Consider the following 19,416-nt stretch of genomic DNA (forward strand, 5'->3'; position numbering starts at 1 on the left):
TCACCACAAGTCTTTCAAAAATTGTTGGTAACGTTCTCTGAGCTTCAGAGACTCGACCGCTTGGGTCCTAGCGTTGAGGCCGCAGGTTCTCTCTGCCACAGCGCAAGTACTCTGGGGAAGCCAGTCAGTGGCAGGTCTGGGGCAGGCAGTGTCCCAGTGTTAAGGAGTTCCTAAAGACATTCCAGTGTGTGGAGAGTCGGCCAGGGACAAAGAACAAATCACATAAGATAGGAGTAAATGCTGACGTTACAGGGTATGGTAGAGAGGAAAACGACCCGCTGTGAGAACAGCGTTTCTAAGGCGGCGTACCGCCACGTTCCACCTCCCACAGTGAAGGCTACCAAGCCGACTTTGCAGTTCTGCGCCTGCGCAAAACGGCAGCGCTTTTGCTCACGCTGCCGCTGAGAGGCGCTGTCACGTTCGGATCGCTTCCTAGGGCCCTCAGGGCCGACGCATGCTCACTATTTCCGGGGTCGGGTACTAAAGAGAACCACTTCCTGTGACGGGCTGCGTCACTTCCGCTCGAGTTCGGCGTTTCGTCTGTGAGAGCTCACGCGGTTTCAACATGCGTATTGAGAAGTGTTATTTCTGTTCGGGGCCCATTTACCCCGGCCACGGCATGATGTTTGTCCGCAATGATTGCAAGGTGAGGTCGGCAAGACTGGCGCGCGCTCTGCGACGCTCCCGCGGGCGTGAGGAACGCCGCTTCAGCGCGTGGTTCCTTTGCACCTGGGGCGTTTGGCTCGCGTTTTCCGCGCTGCCCTCACAAGGGGATGATTTTGTGAGGACTTCCGGCCTCGACCTCCCGCTTGCGGAGTTTCTCCTTCCTGGTGTCCCGAACCGAGCTGGACACCAGGCGACCCTTGACCGAGGCTGGCTGCGGTGAGGTCCCCGAGTTATTTTAGACAGCTTCGGATGTAGTCTGGGGGTGTGTGGGGGCTGTTTGGTCACTCTTGTACTTGGGTGGAGTTCTTGAATTAAGTAAACTTTGTTGAATGTATGCCCAGTCAAGCATCATTGCTAGGGTCTATGCCCCTAGAGATGAATAAGAGTTGGGAGTGTCCGTAACACTATAGAAATGCTGCATATGGCCTAGTAGTAGTTATGTATTACGAAGTTGCTGGAGGTGAGTTGGGGAGGGTCGTATTTGAAAAGGCTCAGAAAGACATTTATCTTGGATCTTGAATGTTGCATAAAAAAGTGAGAAGAGGGAATTCTAGGTGGTGGAAGAGTGAACAGTTGAAGAGAGGCACAGCGAAGCAATCTCTTTAGGGAAGTGACTTGTAAATGGTGATCCAGGCCTGGGGTAAGGCTATAAATACACATATATGTAAGTCTACATAAGAAGATATATCTATAAACATAAAATACAAACATAATTATGAGACCTGGTTGTGAAAGACTTTGTGAATAATACATGAATTTGCTTTCTTACATCAGAATGAATCTCTTTCCTCTAACATATTATTTCTCAGCATTTGGATCTAGGACTTTATATTTTAACAGGTGACTTTGTTATGCTAAGGAATTACACTTTCTGCTTCATCACCTTGTATCTATTATAGATGGAAGATATTGACGTCATTAATTAGGAGCAAGGGGTTTTTGCTGAAAGTGTGGGACCAAAACTAGGTTTGGGAACTTGAAAGAACGTGTAGAAGATTTTGAATACCTGCTCTCAGGAACATGATAAAAAATTTATAGCAACTAACTTAATGATCGTTAGGTTGGCGTTTAATTCAGAGTGGGCAATATGGCTTTGTAGATCATCTGGTCATTATAATTTTACGGTTTTTGCCCCGCAGGGCTTATCGGGTGGGTATAGGAATGAGAACAAAAGACCATGGGAGCTATCTAGAGTTGTGTGTTGATTTGGCAGACACAGTGGAAGTTCATGGTGATGAAGTCTGTATTGCTAGCAAGGACAGTATTGAATTGGCTGCGAGCCAGCTTACTCTAGGGAAGACAAGAACAGAGTTGGCTGGGGATATAAGACTCAGAGGCCCTGAAGCACTAAGGAAGATAGGAATCTCGTTTTTTCTGTGTTTATGATGTCCAAATCTGTACCTTCTTTGCTTTAGTCTGAATTTTCCACTGGATAGGGAAATCCTGTTTGTACCAAACAGTGAGGTTACTGAGAGTTCCTAATTCACATCTTTTTTGCTTTCTCATTTAATACTACTGTCATATGCCTAGACAGTTTTGCTAGAAATGTGAGAGTCATCTTTGAAACTTTTACCTTTTTTTAATCTAGTTACCAAGTCTAGTTACCAAGTCTTAACCTGGCTCTGCAAAGTTTAGTGGTCTTTGCTTTCTTTTTGGCCTCCCACTCTGGTTTCATATTAGGCACTTGTTACTTTTATAGCTTTCTAATAGTTTTTCTGCCTTTTTTCTCTTAGCTTTTGGGACTGTTCTTCCTTCCTTCCATCCTCTTTCCTCTCTTCCTTCTTTCCTTCTTTAATGTTTGTGTATTTTTGAGAGAGAGAGGTGTGAATGGGGGAGGGGGAGAGAGGAAGACACAGAATCCGAAGCAGGCTCCAGGCTCCCAGATAACAGCACAGAGCCTGATGCAGGGGTCAAACCCATGAGCAGTGAGATCATGACCTGAGCTGAAGTTGGAGGCCCAACCGACTTGAGCCACCCAGGCTCCCTGGGACTGTTTTTCATAGAGACCTCCCCTTTTACGCTTCTTAGGTATTTTCTTAAGGGTACAATTAGTGTTAATATTCCATATTTTTATATACTTTTCAAACATAAAAAATACATGCACCCTTAATGAGTGCTTAATAAGTATTCAGTCAGTGGAGTTTAAGAGTTGAAGAACTTTGAAGCTGAGGTATTAGATCATTTAATCTGCCTGTTGAAGACTGAGGATGATAGAGGAGTATCTTAAGAGGGAAACTTGAGCCTATGAAGCTTTGCCTCACAATCCATCCACTACTCACCCACCACTTCCTTTTTTTATATTTCCATTTTACTTACGTATGACTATTGTATATAGTTTTATCCCATTGTTTATGCCCTACCCTGATCTCAATCTCTTCATTGTAAAGTGAGACTTTATTCCAATGCTGTCCTAACCTTCTCAAGATAGAGTATGATGTTTTAATTATTCTTGTATCCCTAGTACCTGGTAATATCAGACACATAGTAGATCTTTCTTATTGGTTGAATTCCCTTCGTAGCTCCATTGATTCCAGTCTTTTCAGGTACTTTATTGTGCTTTTCAGTTAACATCTATTAGATACAGAGTTCAAATAGACTTCTCTATGTATAACTTTCCATTGGCTCAGTTTGGAATTGAGGAGATCCAGGACAAGTTCAAACCTCTCATTAGGTGTATCTCAGAAATGGGGACTTGTCTAGGAGTTATCTAGTAGGCATTAAATGTAGGAGGATTTTACTGTAAAAGTCCTTTGGGCTAAAAATACAAAATTACTGATATGAATTCATGGTGGGGTACTCCAGGAGATCCATTGTATTCTTAGATTTCTACTTGCTTTGAAACTTATTCAATAATACAGGCATGTTTTGACCCATGTCTCTTAGGAGAGGGCTCTCAAGGAGGTACTGACCCAGATCAGATTAAATTAGTATTGGCTTTTTTTTTTTTTTTTTTTTTTTTCTGAGTGAGAGGGAGGGAGAGGGAGGGCCAGGAGGGGACAGGGAGGAACAGAGGAACAGACACACACACACACACACACACACAGAGAAAGAGAGAGAGAGAGAGAGAGAGAGAGAGAGAGAGAGAGAGAGAGAAAGAAAGAATATCCCAACAGGCACCATGCTCGGTCCCAGTGTGGAACTCCATCACATGACCCTGGGATCCTGACCTGAGCCGAAATCAAGAGTTGAATGCCCAACTGACTGAGCCACCCAGACGACCCTAGTATTGACTATTTCTAAGAAAACTGTGTTCTAGTGTATATAGGGACCTGCTTGAATTTCCCCATAGAACAAAGTGTACATAAAATGAAAAGTATTTTGGCAGGGCACCTGGGGGGGCTCAGTTAAGCATCCGACTTTGGCTCAGGTCATGATCTCATGGTTCATGAGTTTGAGCCCCGCTTTGGGCTCTGTGCTGACAGCTTGGAGCCTGGAGTCTGCTTCGGATTCTGTGTCTCCTTCTGTGTTCCTTCCCTGCTTGCGCTCTCTCTCTCTTTCAAAAATAAATAAAGATTAAAAAAAAGAAAAGTATTTTGGCTTGTGATATATATGCAGGTTTGTGATGTATACACAAAATTTGAAATGTTTATACTTCATTTTGACCTTTTTTATGCTTAATTAGACCTAGAAGATAGGTCACATCTTCTAGGTGTGATGATTCACCTTAATTTTCTTTGCCAAGATCCATATACTCCTAAGTAGTACTTTTTCTTCTCAGATTTCCTGTACACATACAAATTGCATTGTGTTTGGAGACATTACAAAGTAACAAAATATGCATTTTAGACTTATAATGAGTCCTAATTAGCCATTTCACGGGCATATTGAAGCATCATTAAACTTTAAGTTAGCACTGTTAAAGGATAATATCTTCTGGGATGAAGGTGGAGAATTAGAGTATTGAAGAATTTCCTACTATGAATACATATTTTAGAAAACAAATCTGTAGCCAGTTAGTTGCTTTTTTGAAATTATTTTGTGGTTTTAACAAAAAGGATGGAAAGAACAAAAAGGGATTCACAGGAGTTGTTTGAAACTACCCCCACCTCCCACATTGAGGTATATAGAAAGTGAATTTTGAGAATTATTATTAAGTGGGCAGGGATTTAAATAAGTGACTTTCCTTGCAAATACCATTTTTTATTTAAGATGACTGTAAGGTTTTACTGTTAATCTATAAACATGACTGGTAGTTTTTTAACCATATTATTTTGGGGGCCCTTAGCCTTTAGCTGTGATATTTGATAGTCAGGTTTTAGTCAAAAAATAGTTCAATTTACATTTAATCTTACATGTCTACATGTATTTCTAAGTGGTGTTGTAAGAAGAAATTGTGAGTACAACCATTGTCATTTTTCAGACTTTGCAGTATATTTTGTCTGGGCAGGGGTAACATCCTACGATAGAAAAAATCGTAATGTTGACTTTCCACTATTTTAACTTTTCTTATAGGTGTTCAGATTCTGTAAATCCAAGTGTCATAAAAACTTTAAAAAGAAGCGCAATCCTCGCAAGGTCAGGTGGACTAAAGCATTCCGTAAAGCAGCTGGTAAAGAGCTTACAGTGGTGAGTATAGTTAGCTTTCAATGGAATTTTTACGGTTTTTAAAATTTTAACTTTTACAGGGGAGGGCATATAATTTAATTAACTATAACAAGGCTTCCTGTGATGAGAATTGGTAAGTGATTTATTTGGGTTTGGTTCTGTTAATAATCTAATTCTCACATGATCCTAAAAACGATAAATCGGTAGAATTTTGAAAAGGAAAAAAATTCCTAATTCATTTTTTGAACGTGATTTTCCTTGTTCTCAGAAAACCATTTTTTAGCTCCTGCAAACAAAAAGGAAAATCATTTAAATAGATTGAGATGAAGTTGAAAATTGCTACTCAAGGATTTTGAGACAAAGCCAAGAGATTAATTAAAGGATTCATCACCAACATTAAGGGTTCTGAAAAGATTTGTAGTAGACTCATTTATCAGTTTCTGGATTTCCTTACAGGACTTTGAGAACAGAGAAATTAGTTAATAGTGTTGGTAGAAGGAGGAATAGTGGATAATCAAGGGTGAGAGAATATCATGCATGAGTCAGCCATCATCAGGTTGTTGGTACTGAGTTGGTATAAGGGCCTGGTGAAGCTAGTTCACATATGACCCATATAAAGGAGGAGGTGAAAGCTGCTGCATAAGCCTCCTTTGAGGGAGGAAGACCTTTAAACTGTTCCTTCCCTCCTTGTTTGACTTTCCCACCTCTCTACTCCTTAAGGGCAGTGTCTAAGCAATTGCAGTGAAGCCTTTTCCTGGCTTCCTTAATACTCCTCGTTTTCCATGAATGAGGAGGATGTATTTTGACAAGATGCAAAGCCAAATCACAATTATTGTCACAAAAATGATTTCTGGTATGGATGAGAATAAACTTAGCACTTCAAATGCAAGTGACAACTGCATGAATGAAGAGTGGATGCCAGTCACAGTCATCTGCTGGTGACCAGTTACCTTGTCATTGCTGAGGTTATTGTGACTGAGTAGGTCACGTGTATATAAATGAAATAGGTAAATACAGAGTTAATGCTGTTCCATGTGCCTATCTCACATAAATTTGAAAACTAAGAAACATACCTATAGTTTTTCTAAGAGAACTATAGCTTTTCTAAAATTGTTTCTCATGTTTTAAGGTAAATAGGATTATTAACTGTCAAAATACCAAGTACATTTAAAGGGCACCTGAAGAATTTCTGGGAGAGAATTATGTCATGCAGAGTAGCACCACATTTATTTGAAGATGTGTAGTTATATAGCTTTATGCTATAACAAAGGTATATAAGTGTTGAGATATATGAACATACATGATAGGTTTTTAGGTTGAACCATATGAAATTCTCAATGTTTGACTCATTTTGATCCTTGAAAAGTAGTAATTCATATGGTTCAGCCTCATAGAAAGTTTTCTGCCTGTGAGTCTCATCTAGGAACTGGAAATTAGGGAGACCTCTTCAGTTTTTTTATAATCTCCTTGATTGTTATATGCCCCTCTGAAGGATGGGGCTAATACTACTTCCTCCCGATGTCCTCTTAAGAATCACTGGTGTACAGATTGGTATTTTCAGTAGGGCTGTCTTATACATCTGGTGTGAAAAGGAGAAAAAGTATGAAAACTTGGGTTTGCTGGGGCCACCCTGGGGAAATCTTAATATGTGTCCATGGTTTGAAATACTTGGAACCCTTGTGAAAAGGAGAATAAAGTTTTAAGTAATGCTTCCTCTGTATCTCCCTTAAAACCATTATTTTTCCCTCTCTTACAGGATAATTCATTTGAATTTGAAAAACGTAGAAATGAACCTGTTAAATACCAGCGAGAGCTATGGAATAAAACTAGTAAGTCACAAAGGAATACCGGGAATTTTAGAGACTTGTTTGGGATATTACCTTGAATTTAATGTTTTATGTTGCTTAAATGTTTTCATTGATTAGCTTTTATTCTTTATCTTTGTTTTACTAGTTCTGTTGTACTTGCATCTTTTGTTATAAACTGCCCCAAATCCTTTTCAGAATTGGCTGATACATGCATTATAAAAATAATGTAATTATTAGATATGATTTGAAGTGCCTACACAGATATAAAAATACCTAAAAATCTGAGAAAAAATAGAAGTGGAGAATAGTTTTTTGGGGTGAGTGTGGCATAGTTAAAATATACACAAAAGTTAACACTTTTTTTTTCATTTATTTTGAGAGAACGTGCACATGCTGTGTGCACTTGAGTGGGGAAAGGGGCAGAGAGAGAGAGAGAGAGAGAATCCCAAGCAGCCTCTGCACTGTCAGTACAGAGCCTGATGTGGGGCTTGAACTTACGAACTGTGAGATCAAACCTGAGCCAAAATCAAGAGGCAGATGCTTAGCTGACTGAGCCACCCAAGTGCCCCAACCTAACACACTTTATAAGTTTAGATAATTTAGTTTAGGGATATAAACATTTGGTATACTTTACAAAATGTAATGCTTCTGTAAAATTAAAAAGTGTAGCACCTAAGGTGATAATTACATTTTCTAACAGAACTTCTAAGTGCATGACTTAGGTATAAGTGGAGCTATAGGCTGCTGAAGTTAAAAGCAATGGTAACTAGTCCTTGTCTTTTTTTTCCCCTCTTTTTCCTGAAGTAGGCAGAGACTTTAGTGAAAAAAAAAATGCCATATGTAGTAAAACTAAATTTCTTAAGTTAGCTTGTAGATGACCCTTTGCGTATGTTTGAGGTCCTTGTCCCTGACTTTTCTTCTCCCCATGCCTGTCTTACGTGTTCTTTAACCATTTATATAGTCTTGGGTGTGGAGGTGATATAGTTGGTTTGTTATTTAGAAGTCTCCAGGGCTTGGGGTCCTGTAGACTTTATCAGTCTTGAATGGATCATAGTCAGGGCATCCTTTTCATCACCTTTTGCCCAGTCACAACACTTCAGGGGAGGAATTGAAAAATTGGGGCCTTTGTAGTAGTATTTGACACTCTCTAAAGCTTTATCTTTCTGGACTATGTGAAGAATTTAGACTCCAGTTTTGGAATTGCCTTTCCATATAACCTTGGTGTTTTGTTTCTTTTAAATAAGGTCTTTCCCTCTGTTTTGCAATTAGAGGAAGAGTTAATTTCTGGAAAGCAGTTGAATATACTGGGTTTATTTGATAAGGAAATAATGCTGATTTAAACTCAAGGATTTCTAAAGAGATTAATGGGATTCTTTTTAATTGAGGTATAAATGACATAGAACATATTAGTTTCAGGTATACAGTGTAATAATGATTTGATACTTATATATATTGTGAAATGACAAAGTCTAGGTATCCATCACCATGCATTATTACAAATTTTTGGTAAGAATTCTTAAAATGATTCTAAAAGACAAACTTGTCAGAGATGTTATTAGAAGGTCCGAAAGCATTTTTATATCCCATTGAATTTTATTTAATTTTGGACTTTATTTTCTTTGTTACTATTTGAGAATAGCAGCTCCAGATCATTTTTACATATTTTATAACTATTACTTGGTGGAGATTCAGTTTGATGTTGAAACAGGTGAATATTTTAGTTGTCTGTGGATATTCAGTTACTATGACCCTCTGTGCTGGTTTCCTGTTATTAACACTGTTCCTGAAAGATACAATTGTGTATCGTAAGACTTCATGTATTTTAACAATAAGTACTTAGTCTTGCATACAAAGATGAAGAGGGCACATATAGTCCCTGCTCTTCTGATGCACTTCACTGAGTATTCCTATTTTATTGTTTCTCTTACACAGTAACTGGTTCATATGTTATCAGTCACTGCCCCACTTATTTATACATATGTAAATTTTTAAAAAATTTTTTATTTATTTTTGAGACACAGAGACAGAGTGCGAGCAGGGGAGGGGCAGAGAGAGGGACATGCCGAATCTGAAACAGGCTCCAGGCTCTGAGCTGTCAGCACAGACCCCACGAATCATGAGATTATGACCTGAGAAAGTCGGACGCTTAACCTACTGAGCCACCAAGGCACCCCTACATAAGTAAATTCTATAAGCAGCAGTGCTCTATTGAGGGTTCCTTTCCCCCCACCCCCCCCCACCCCCCACATAGATTCTATTATCCTTTCCTTTTGAGATCCTAAAAGTAGACTTTTCGTAGAAAACTTTCTCAGTAGACAGTATGAGTCTTTTGGAACTTAAAACTATTTCCTACTGCACAGTTAATAAAAACTTTTAGTAGTATTCCAAAAAAATATGTTACTCTTCTAAAAGGTTTGTTGATTCCCCACACCCTCTATTTCAGTATCATCAGGTCTGAAGCTAATCTGTTGGCAGTTTTATATTCATTGCTTACGTTTTTGAATTGTGGAAAGGTGTGGACTGAGCAACTTTTGTTAAGATGCTGGTGTCCACAGAAACAGCAGGAGAACTTCAAAAACAAGAATCCTAGGAAGAAAAGTTTGTATTTTATCCTTCAGGTCTTTGTATTGCAGGTCAATTTTAATATCAGGTGTTTCCTGGGGCACCTGGGTGGCTCAGTTGGTTAAGTGTTCGACTTTGGCTCAGGTCATGATCTTGCTGTTCATGAGTCTAGCCCCATGTCAGGCTCTGTGCTGATAGCTCAGAGCCTGGAGGCTGCTTTGGATTCTGTGTCTCCTTCTCTATGCCCTTCCCCTGCTCATTCTCTGTCTCTTTTTCTCTCAGAAAAATAAACATTAAAAAAAAATCAGGTGTTTCTTACATTAAAAATTTTTCAGTCTTCTGCAATATTTGGAAAGGTAGTGTCTTATTCTTTGGAGAGGATTTACCTGCCACTTTTTTGAAAAGTTTACTTATTTTGAGAGAAAGAAAGCATGCATGTGTGTGTAGGGGGAGAGGCAGAGAGAATCCCAAGCAGGCTGTCAGCCCAGAGCCTGAAGTAGGGCTTGTTCTCATGAGCCCTGAGATTGTGACCTGAGATGAAATGGAGTTGGACGCTTAGCTGATTGCACCACCCAGGTGCCCCTACCTGCCACTGCTCTTTATTTCCCTTCTGAGTAGCTTTAAGGTATAGAAATACTTTTGAGTACCAGAACTTGGCCATATTTTTGTTGAAAGTAAAGAAAGAAAATAGTTATATATTTAGCATGAGCAGATTTAAAGTTGACTCTGTCTTAGATTATTCATGTAGACGTTATCTTAATACCAGTGGCTCCATGAGACCTTTGGGGGATCTTGTCAAAATGCAGATTGCGATATAGCATGTCTCGGTGGGACTTAAGATTCTGCATTTCTGACATGCTTTCAGGTGGTATCAATGTTGGCTGGTCCCCAGATTACACTTAAATGATTTTATTTTGACATATTTTTAGACTGAACAGAAAAGCTGCAGAATTCTGATATCCTTCATCTTTGATTCCTCAAATGTTATTAAATTTACCATTCTCTGTCCTTTGTTTTCCTTTTATAATATTTTGAAGTTTTTAAGTTGCATATGTAATGTTTTTATCCCTAAGTAGTTTAGTAGAAAGAGTATTTCCTGAAAAATAGAACATTCTTGTAAATAACCATAGCATAGTTTTTAAAATTAAGAAATTAACATTGGTACAGTATTATCATTTAATCTTAGACCTGTGGAGGAATAGTACAGGTCATGTCTCTTTGGTCTCTATGAATTTGAAACAGTTCCCAAGTTTTTATATTTTATGATACTGACAGATTTAAAAAATTTTTTTAATGTTTATTTTTGGGGGAGAGAGAGACAGAAAATGAGTGGGGGAGGGGCAAGAGAGAGGGAGACCTAGAATCTGAAGCAGGTTCTAGGTTTTGAGTTGTCAGCACAGAGCCCAATGTGGGGCTTGAACCCACAAACTGTGAGATCATGACGTGAGCTGAAGTTGGATGCTTAACTGAGCCACCCACGTGCACTGATATTGATGGTTTTGAAGAGTATGGGTCAAGTGTTTGGTATAAAGTCCCTTAATTGACTTTTGTTTGATACTGCCTCAGTGTTAGATTTGGGTAATGGACGTTTGGCTGGAATACCATAGATGGGGTGCTGAGTTCTTATCGTTGTGTCCTATTAGGAGCTACCTCCTGCTGTCCATTGGTCTTATTACTGGCTGTGTTAACTTTGATCATTGTTTAAGGTGGCATCTTACAGGTTTTTTTACTGTATTTTATCCTTTATAAAGTATATTGGTGATGTTTTAAGATTACTTGAATATCCTGCTATTCTTCAGATCCACAGAGTAGAAGTTGTTAGATTGGGAGTGTGTTGCCCAGTCTGGCGGCCACTGACCACAGGGGTTACGCTTAAAATGTGGCTATTCTGAATAGAGATTTGCTGTAAATTTAAAAAAAATTTTTTTTGTTTTTTAACATTTATTTTTGAGACAGCATGAGCAGGGGAGGGGCAGAGAGATAGACACAGATTTTGAAACAGGGTCCTGGCTCTGAGCTATCAGCACAGAGCCTGATGCGGGGCTTGAATTCATGAACTGTGAGATCATGACCGAGTCGAAGTGGGATGCTTTTAACTGAGTCACCCAGGTGCCCTGAAATTTGCTGTAAATGTAAAATATGTGGTTTTTGAAGACTTTATATGAAAACAAACATAAAATTCCTCAGTAATTTTTGTATTATGTTGAAATGACAGTATTTTGGATATATTGGATAAAAACAAGATACATGACTAGATTTTGACTTTTTAAATGTGGCTGCTAGAAAATGTCAAATTACATGTATGGTTTGTCTTAATCTTAGTGCTAATGTAGATTGTAGAGCATAGTTTGATTTAGCCCCTCCACACATTTCCCAAAACTATTGGATTTTAGTGGTTGAGAACATGGCAAATTGATTGGTTCATTCTACCAGTATTCATCATGTGCAGATCATATCCCAGGCACTTAGAGGAAAAAGTAGTATTTATTACCAGAATGGTGCCTTTTTTTTTTTTTTTTTTTTTTTTATTAACGGAGAGGACAAGGTAAGAATGAGATTTGTTGCCCTTAATCCAAATTCTTAAAGTTTGGGCTGGTTTAAAGTAGAAGGAAAATTTAGTAGCAGTAAAGACTTTTGTAAAATAAAAATTAGAGCTGTATTTTTGAAAGATAGCTGACATCACTGTTAACTCTAAGAGTACCTACCTTCTTCAGCTATTTTAGTAGGGATTGTTTGTGCAGTGAGGGTTTCATTTAAGCCATTTCTAAGTCAGAATAAAGTGATTATTAAAGTTCTTGCTTGAATGTGCAAAAATATGTAACTCTTATTTTTTTTGTAGTTGATGCAATGAAGAGAGTTGAAGAGATCAAACAGAAACGCCAAGCTAAATTTATAATGAACAGGTATGAACATGTGTAGAGTAACTCTTGAAAAAATAATTACTAGTAGAAATCCAGGGAAATTTTTCTCACATAACTTCAGAAAACTTGCTAGAATAGTATAAAGAACTCTTGTATATTCTGGTAGCATTTTGACACATTTACTCTGTCCTTGTCTCTATGTAAGTTGAAGACATGATACCCTTTTTCTGAGTATATTTCTATGTATATATTCTAAAAATAAGAACATGTTTCTTAGATACCTATCATATAATTACCCAAATCAGAAAATTAACATTGAATGATATGGTTATATAACCTACAAACCTTATTTAAATTTCACCAGTTCCAGTAGCAACAGAAAACCCTGGATCTTGCATTGCATTTAGTGGTCCTATCTCCTCAAGCTCCTTTAGTTTGGACAGTTTCTCCTCTTAAATGACATTGACATTTTTGAAGAATACAGGTCAGTTAATATTATAGAATCTTCCTCAGTTTGTGTTTATCTTATGTTTTCCTCATGATTAGATTCAGATTAGGTACTTTTGGCCAGAGTATCATAGAAATGATTATACATAAGGACACATATAGCAGGAGCCACATATTGTTTCAAGTGATTGATCACTCGGTTAAGGGGGTGTCTGCCAGTTTTTTCCACTCCATTGAAAAGCTCTTTTCTTTCTTTTTGATCAGTACATATCTTAGGGGAAAACATTGACCCTCTGCAAAGTTCCTCAAACTGGTACCTGGTTCAGTAATTTTTTCTTTTATTAGTTGTCTTTCTCATATAAAGGAGCTTTTCCCTTTTCCAGTTTCAAAATGTATTCCTTTATTCATGTATCTGTGTGTATTCATTGATTCTTCTGGTATTCAAGGGGTGATAATTGTCATTATTTATTTTGATGTTGTAAGTGCTCCATATAGGCTACTGGGCATCCCTTCAGGCAGGGTCCCATTTCATTGTCAATTTCCTCATCTTTGGGTGCTTTCTTGATTGATGGCTAAGAAGATGTGGCCTCATCTTATACTTACCTGGCCTGGAATTGGCTATTTCTTTAGAGCAGGGATTTTTTTTTTTTTTTTTTTTAAGAGGGTCTACACGTGTAAGCAGGGGAGGGGTAGAGAGAGGAGAGCGAGAATCCCAAGCAGGCTCCATGCTATCAATGCAGAGCCCACGCCAGGCTAGATCCCATGAACCATGAGATGAAGAGTAGGACACTTGACAGACAGCCACCCAGGTGTCCCAGGAGCATTTGTTTTTGATCACATTACTATTTAGTTTGTCATAGAAAAGCATGTGTCGACAGCTTTCTGGCTTTAAAAAAATGTTAAAGTGATATAGAAACAAAAGCTAAATGTTTGAGAACTAGTCTGTTAGCATGTTTGTCTCACATACATGTGTTTTGTGTTCTTGTATTACTGATCAGAAAAATTAGCACAGAGACTATTTCGTTTGAGGAGAAAAGATCTAGGTACTTTAGCATTTGAGAGGTTTGCACTATATCCGTATAATAGACATTGATGTCTGACATTTAATTCTTCAATCACATTTCTTCATTCACTAAGCAAATATATATTAATCCCCAGTTTATTCCTAAGTACTAGGGATACAGTCAATGAATCAGTGGTAGTGTAAGAATTTCTTAAGCTAATTAGGAGCTAGAAAATAATTTTGAGTTCTTATTGCTAATCCCTGGCTAAAATTATTTTGATAAATTAGGAATTAATGTCTTTTAAAGAAATTTGAGTAACTAGTTTTGGCTTTTATGTGTTGTGTCCTAGATTAAAGAAAAATAAAGAATTACAGAAAGTTCAGGACATCAAAGAAGTCAAGCAAAACATTCATCTTATCCGTGCCCCTCTTGCCGGTAAGTGCTGTATTACACAGAAGTTCTCTTTCAGTAGAGAAATCAAGAGTCAGGATTGTTGTGGTCGGGTTAAGTGGGTGCTAGTCAACTTTTTATGGGCATTTTTTCATGTAAATATCACATTTATGATATGACTTTGTTTATAATTTATTCATTGTATTGCCCAGTTCTAATTTATTGCAAATGGTGTTTTTCTTCCCTTCAGAAAAATCTTGTATTCCATAAGCTAGTCATATTTGAGTATTAATGTAATAGATTTTTGCCTATTTCATACTTTTTATTAAATAAGTGTTTTTTTATTAGTGGTTTTCCAACTTTGGTTGGTATGGGAATTGTGCAGCTTAGGATAAATACAGAGGCCCAGGCCTTTTGAGTCTGAGCTTCTGTTCCTTAGCTTTCTGGGTTCTGATACTACTGTTTGTATTAAAACTTTAAGTTAAATTTTTTTTTTTTTTTAACGTTTATTTATTTTTGGGACAGAGAGAGACAGAGAATGAACGGGGGAGGGGCAGAGAGAGAGGGAGACACAGAATCGGAAGCAGGCTCCAGGCTCCGAGCCATCAGCCCAGAGCCTGACTTGGGGCTTGAACTCACGGACCGTGAGATCGTGACCTGAGCTGAAGTCGGATGCTTAACCGACTGAGCCACCCAGGCGCCCCTCTCTTTAAGTTTATATAACTTGCCTATAGTCACTCATTTGGGCAGTTGTTTGTGTGCATAGTTTCTTTTGTGGTGCTAGAAAACCAGTCTTCACTCAGCTGGCACCAAATACCATCTGTTATATGATTTACTTATGCAGATTACCTGAAGGGAGAGAAATTTTGGTGAGATTTAGTTCAAGAGTTAATTCCTGTGAATGATTCCATGTCGAAACCTTACTAAGGTCAAATTCTGTAACTATATGTTGAATAGATAAGTATTTAACGAGTTAATTGTTGTACCAACTTTTATTAAAATAGGCAAAATCTTGGAGCATTTGTTTCACATATAGACGATGTGAACTTACACCCAGAACAACGGTAATGAACTGTTGTTATGTAACTTTTTAGGTAACCCTCTTAGGGTAGGTAAGTACACTATAAAGAACAGAGACCTTGGAGCCAGAGGGCCAGGGTTCAAATTCTCTCTTGAGCTTACTGGGCTTACTGAATGATATGGGACAATTTTATCCGTCTCTGGGTCTGTGTTCTCTCATATTTAAAATGCATGTTAGGGTGAAATGAATAAATGTGTATGGAATGCTTATTTTATGTATGACATATCATAAGACCTGTGTGGGTTTGGTTACTATTCTTAAATTTCTTAGAATTGGCTATTTTAAACCATCTAAGATCCTTTATAAAATGTTGGTAAGTGTTCTGCAAGGTTACAGTGGATTGATATATTTTTTTTAATTTATTTTTAAAGGCAAAGGAAAGCAATTGGAAGAAAAAATGGTGCAGAAATTACAACAGGATGTGGACATGGAAGATATTTCTTAAAGATCTCACTATTTCTATTAGTGCATTTGAAAATCTCCTTAGGAGACCAAGAACTTCTAAATGATCTTTTATATTTTACATAAGGTCACTCAAATGAAAGGTATTTAAAAATACATCTCTTCTACGTTGCTCATTGCTGTCTGTAAAATATCAGATATTATGGATGTTAGATTGCATTTCCATTGTTAAACCTTCACTGATACTTACATTTATGTAAGTCATGCAACTTCTCTTTGTAAATACAGAAGTGAAGTGTAGACATAAAATGTTCCTGCCATTTGGGTAATGGCACTATGCAGTGCCATTATGGCACTACGGAAGAACTAATGACAAAAATATATTTTACATATCCCTAGCCATAAATTTTCTTTGCAGTAAAATATTAATTTTACTTTATTAATATTATAGAAGGGGGCTTAAAACAAGGAACTAAAACAACCTGTATGTATGATAATTAGCCTTAAGTAATCTTTTATTTTGATTTCAGTATTTGTTTCGGTTTCTTAGAAGAGTATATGAAGCCTAATTATGTTGGAGGTGAGAGCTGAATAGCTTTTTCCTGAAATGGCACTCTATACTTTCATTTTGGAGAACACTCAATTCTGAGATTCCTGATAGAACCAGATTTTTTTTCCCAGCTTAGCAGTGGTTTAAAAGTGGAAGAATCCCAGTGCCTTTTAGGATGTTGTGTGGTTCCATTTAAAAAGCTCCTAATTGTTTTTGGATAATAGAATTTACGGTTTTTGTGTCACAAATTATTTGGACCTAAGTTCATATTTTTTGTTTAAAAGCTACTAAAAAACTATTCGTTAGCAGGAAGAAAATAACTCCCACATAGTACTGAAGTAGGAAATACAATTAAAGAAAAATATATACTGAATAATGTTTTTATATTTATACATTTTTTGCAACTTTAAGGATATTAAGTAACTCACTTTTCACATTTTTAAGGACAGAACTTAGAATAAATTATAATCTTAGGGTTATAAAATTATAAAGTAATGGCTAAATTTTTACTTCAGTATTAGGGAAAAAGTGATCACTGGACAAATGTTCAGGACAAAGATCTGAATTCCAGTGTGATTTTTGCCCTTGTGTTCTTATTTGTTAAATATGGGTCATTGGTAGACAACATTATTGATAAAACAATTAGGGGAATTGATATATGAACTCAAAGACATTTGTTAAATTATTTGAAGTTTGTACTCCATACTAGATTTATGTTTGTTTTAATATGAACATGTTTAAGGGGTGCCCAGGTGGCTCAGTCGGTTAAGTATCCGACTTTGGCTCAGGTCATGATCTCACAGTTCATGGGTTGAACCCTATGTCAGGCTCTGTGCTGACAGCTCAGAGCCTGGAGCCTGCTTCAGATTCTGTGTCTCCCTCTCTCTCTGCCCCTCCCCCACTCATGCTTTGTCTCAAAAATAAACATTAAAAAAATTAAAAAAAAATCAACATGTTTAAGATCACATACTGTCAGATTTCCTACCCTGAGACCATCAATTTGGGAAATTGAGCTGAAAAGAGAACTGTTTGGTTATTAAACTTTGAGATGCAGTATCAGTTCTTCCTAACTGTCAGGAATTCATAGTATTTTGAGATCCCAGATATCTTTATAAACTGTATGGATGCAGATGCCACCGTTCCCCCCTTCCCTCCTCTGCAGCTCTTTAAGTACGGTTCTATGACTGAGTTGTCCCTTTAAAATGTTGCCTGAGAAGTGGCATGGTACAGTGCTGTTTCTGTTTGTCTGATTGAGACCTCTGCTGGGCAGTTAGTGTAACACAAAAGCATAAAATTTTCCTGACTTTTGCTTCATAGAACTTATGTATTCTTCAATTGTTTAAGGGTAATATAACTTTGGAAGTCATAGAAAAGAATTTGCTTACACATTTGCCTTATAAAACCTTGTAGGATAGCAGAAAAAACTCATTAAGGGACACTTGGCTGGCTTAGTAGAGTATGCAACTCTTGATGTTGGGGTTGTGAGTTCGAGCTCCACCCTGGGAGTAGAATTTACTTAAACTCATTAAGTCTTATTTCTTAAAAATAGAAAACCTTGAAAGATGTTTATGTTATAGAAATAAGTTCCATAAGGACTGGCCTCTTTCCTAACATTCCACAAAGTAGCAGTCTTCTTTTCTAGTTGGAAGAATTTTTAGGTAACTTGCCTTCTTATCACATAGATGGAGTAGGCAGTGTTTTGTATTCATGCAAGTGCCTATGTGTAGAAGGGATTTACCTGGAGCTTCAGATACTGTCTTAAGTCCCAGTGATTGCTCTAAGAGAGGACTGTACAAGTTACTTGAGTGATGCTCAACCTGTGTGTTGGTTTTTTCATTGAATAAATGGAAATGATAGTATGACTACAGGATTTTTTATGAGGATCCAGGTAATATATGCAAAATAATCATTTCAAGGCCACTCCCATAATAGGTAGTATTGAATTCTTAGCTGTTAGGATTGGCTTTGTGACCACACAAAACTTACAGGCAATGGGCTTTGCCTTGGGAGAAAGGTGGAGGGTATTAGGGTTTGGGGATAGCTGTCATTAAATTGGGTACAGTGCACTTAGTCCACAAAGCCAGAGTTATGTAGGGCTTAAAATGTTAATTTTAACTTTTAATTTCACCTAGAAAAATCAGTTATTTAGAGCATCTTATTCCCCATTCTGTTAGGAAGATTGGGAGGGGGAAATCCATTTCCGATTTGTCAGCTCATGATTTAAACAGTGAATTGTCACCCATAATATCAAGGGTTAATTTATGTAAGACAGTTTATCCCCCCCACTAATCCTTCTTACATTTTAAAAGGAGATTGAAAAAAATCAGACTTTAATTATACAGATGTATAGTATACATTGTAATATTGAATGAATGCTACCTGGTAAAAATTAGCACAGTAGCCTGCTGAATTAAAAGTGTTCAAAAGATAAGGGGGAAAAGTCACTATCAAAAAAGAGAACACAGTTTCAAAGTCTTTTGCTTTTGGAAAATTCTTTCTATATTCTTTTTTTTTTTACATATAACAGAATTGAAAATATAACTCACACATTTTGCCCTGCATGTTTTTGTTTTGAGTATCAGTTAGCCTTACGTTGATTTGAATTTTTTGGTCAGTTGAATTTCTTTGTGAAGAAGTGACTTTTTAAGAATATATTCTCATGTTCTGAATGTAAGAATCTCTACTTTCTGGTGCCACTGGTGAGCCTTTGGCTTAAGCTGTCCTGCTCCAAAATTTTTCTTGGCTTTTATAACTTAACTGAATCCATCATATAGGGATTGAAGGTGATATTTGTGCTTTGTAACCTTCCCTAAGGTATCAGTTACTGTATCTCATTCTGTAACCTCTAGTTTTGTGGCTGCCCTTTGATCTTGCTAATAGATTCCTTTTCAACATTTGTGATAAAGGCTTGACTAATAGACATCTCCATCCTGTTCAGCAAATCCAGGCAGCTCATTTTATCATAATCTCCAAGGGTCCAGGGATGGTTTCTATCTTATCCCAGGCACATATTAAGTACCTGGTGCCTGGAAGATGCTTGATAGTTGTGACTAAGTGGAAAATTAGTGTGTAGCTACATGCTAGGTTTACTGGACGGTTT

General features: G+C 37.4%; 1 protein-coding gene across 1 annotated transcript; it reads left to right on the forward strand.

Annotated features, from left to right (window-relative positions):
• Positions 1 to 492: 492 nt before the first annotated feature.
• Positions 493 to 16,689, forward strand: RSL24D1 (ribosomal L24 domain containing 1). Its single transcript, XM_007081863.3, has 6 exons — positions 493 to 646; positions 5,119 to 5,232; positions 6,968 to 7,040; positions 12,421 to 12,484; positions 14,243 to 14,328; positions 15,736 to 16,689. Exons 1-6 carry the CDS (start codon positions 566 to 568, stop codon positions 15,807 to 15,809), a joined length of 492 nt encoding a protein of 163 aa, XP_007081925.1. The 5' UTR covers positions 493 to 565; the 3' UTR covers positions 15,810 to 16,689.
• The last annotated feature ends 2,727 nt before the right edge of the window (positions 16,690 to 19,416 follow it).

This window comes from Panthera tigris, chromosome B3 (genome assembly GCF_018350195.1).
Source record: "Panthera tigris isolate Pti1 chromosome B3, P.tigris_Pti1_mat1.1, whole genome shotgun sequence".
Lineage (NCBI taxonomy): Eukaryota > Metazoa > Chordata > Mammalia > Carnivora > Felidae > Panthera > Panthera tigris.

What these genes read in the sequence shown, in the direction of transcription:
- RSL24D1 (XM_007081863.3), top strand. Translation starts at nt 566, where the DNA reads ATGCGTATTGAGAAGTGTTATTTCTGTTCGGGGCCCATTTACCCCGGC. An exon ending in CTGGTAAAGAGCTTACAGTG is followed by an intron (nt 5,233 to 6,967) that starts GTGAGTATAGTT and finishes CCTCTCTTACAG; the next exon opens with GATAATTCATTTGAATTTGA. An exon ending in GCTAAATTTATAATGAACAG is followed by an intron (nt 12,485 to 14,242) that starts GTATGAACATGT and finishes GTTGTGTCCTAG; the next exon opens with ATTAAAGAAAAATAAAGAAT.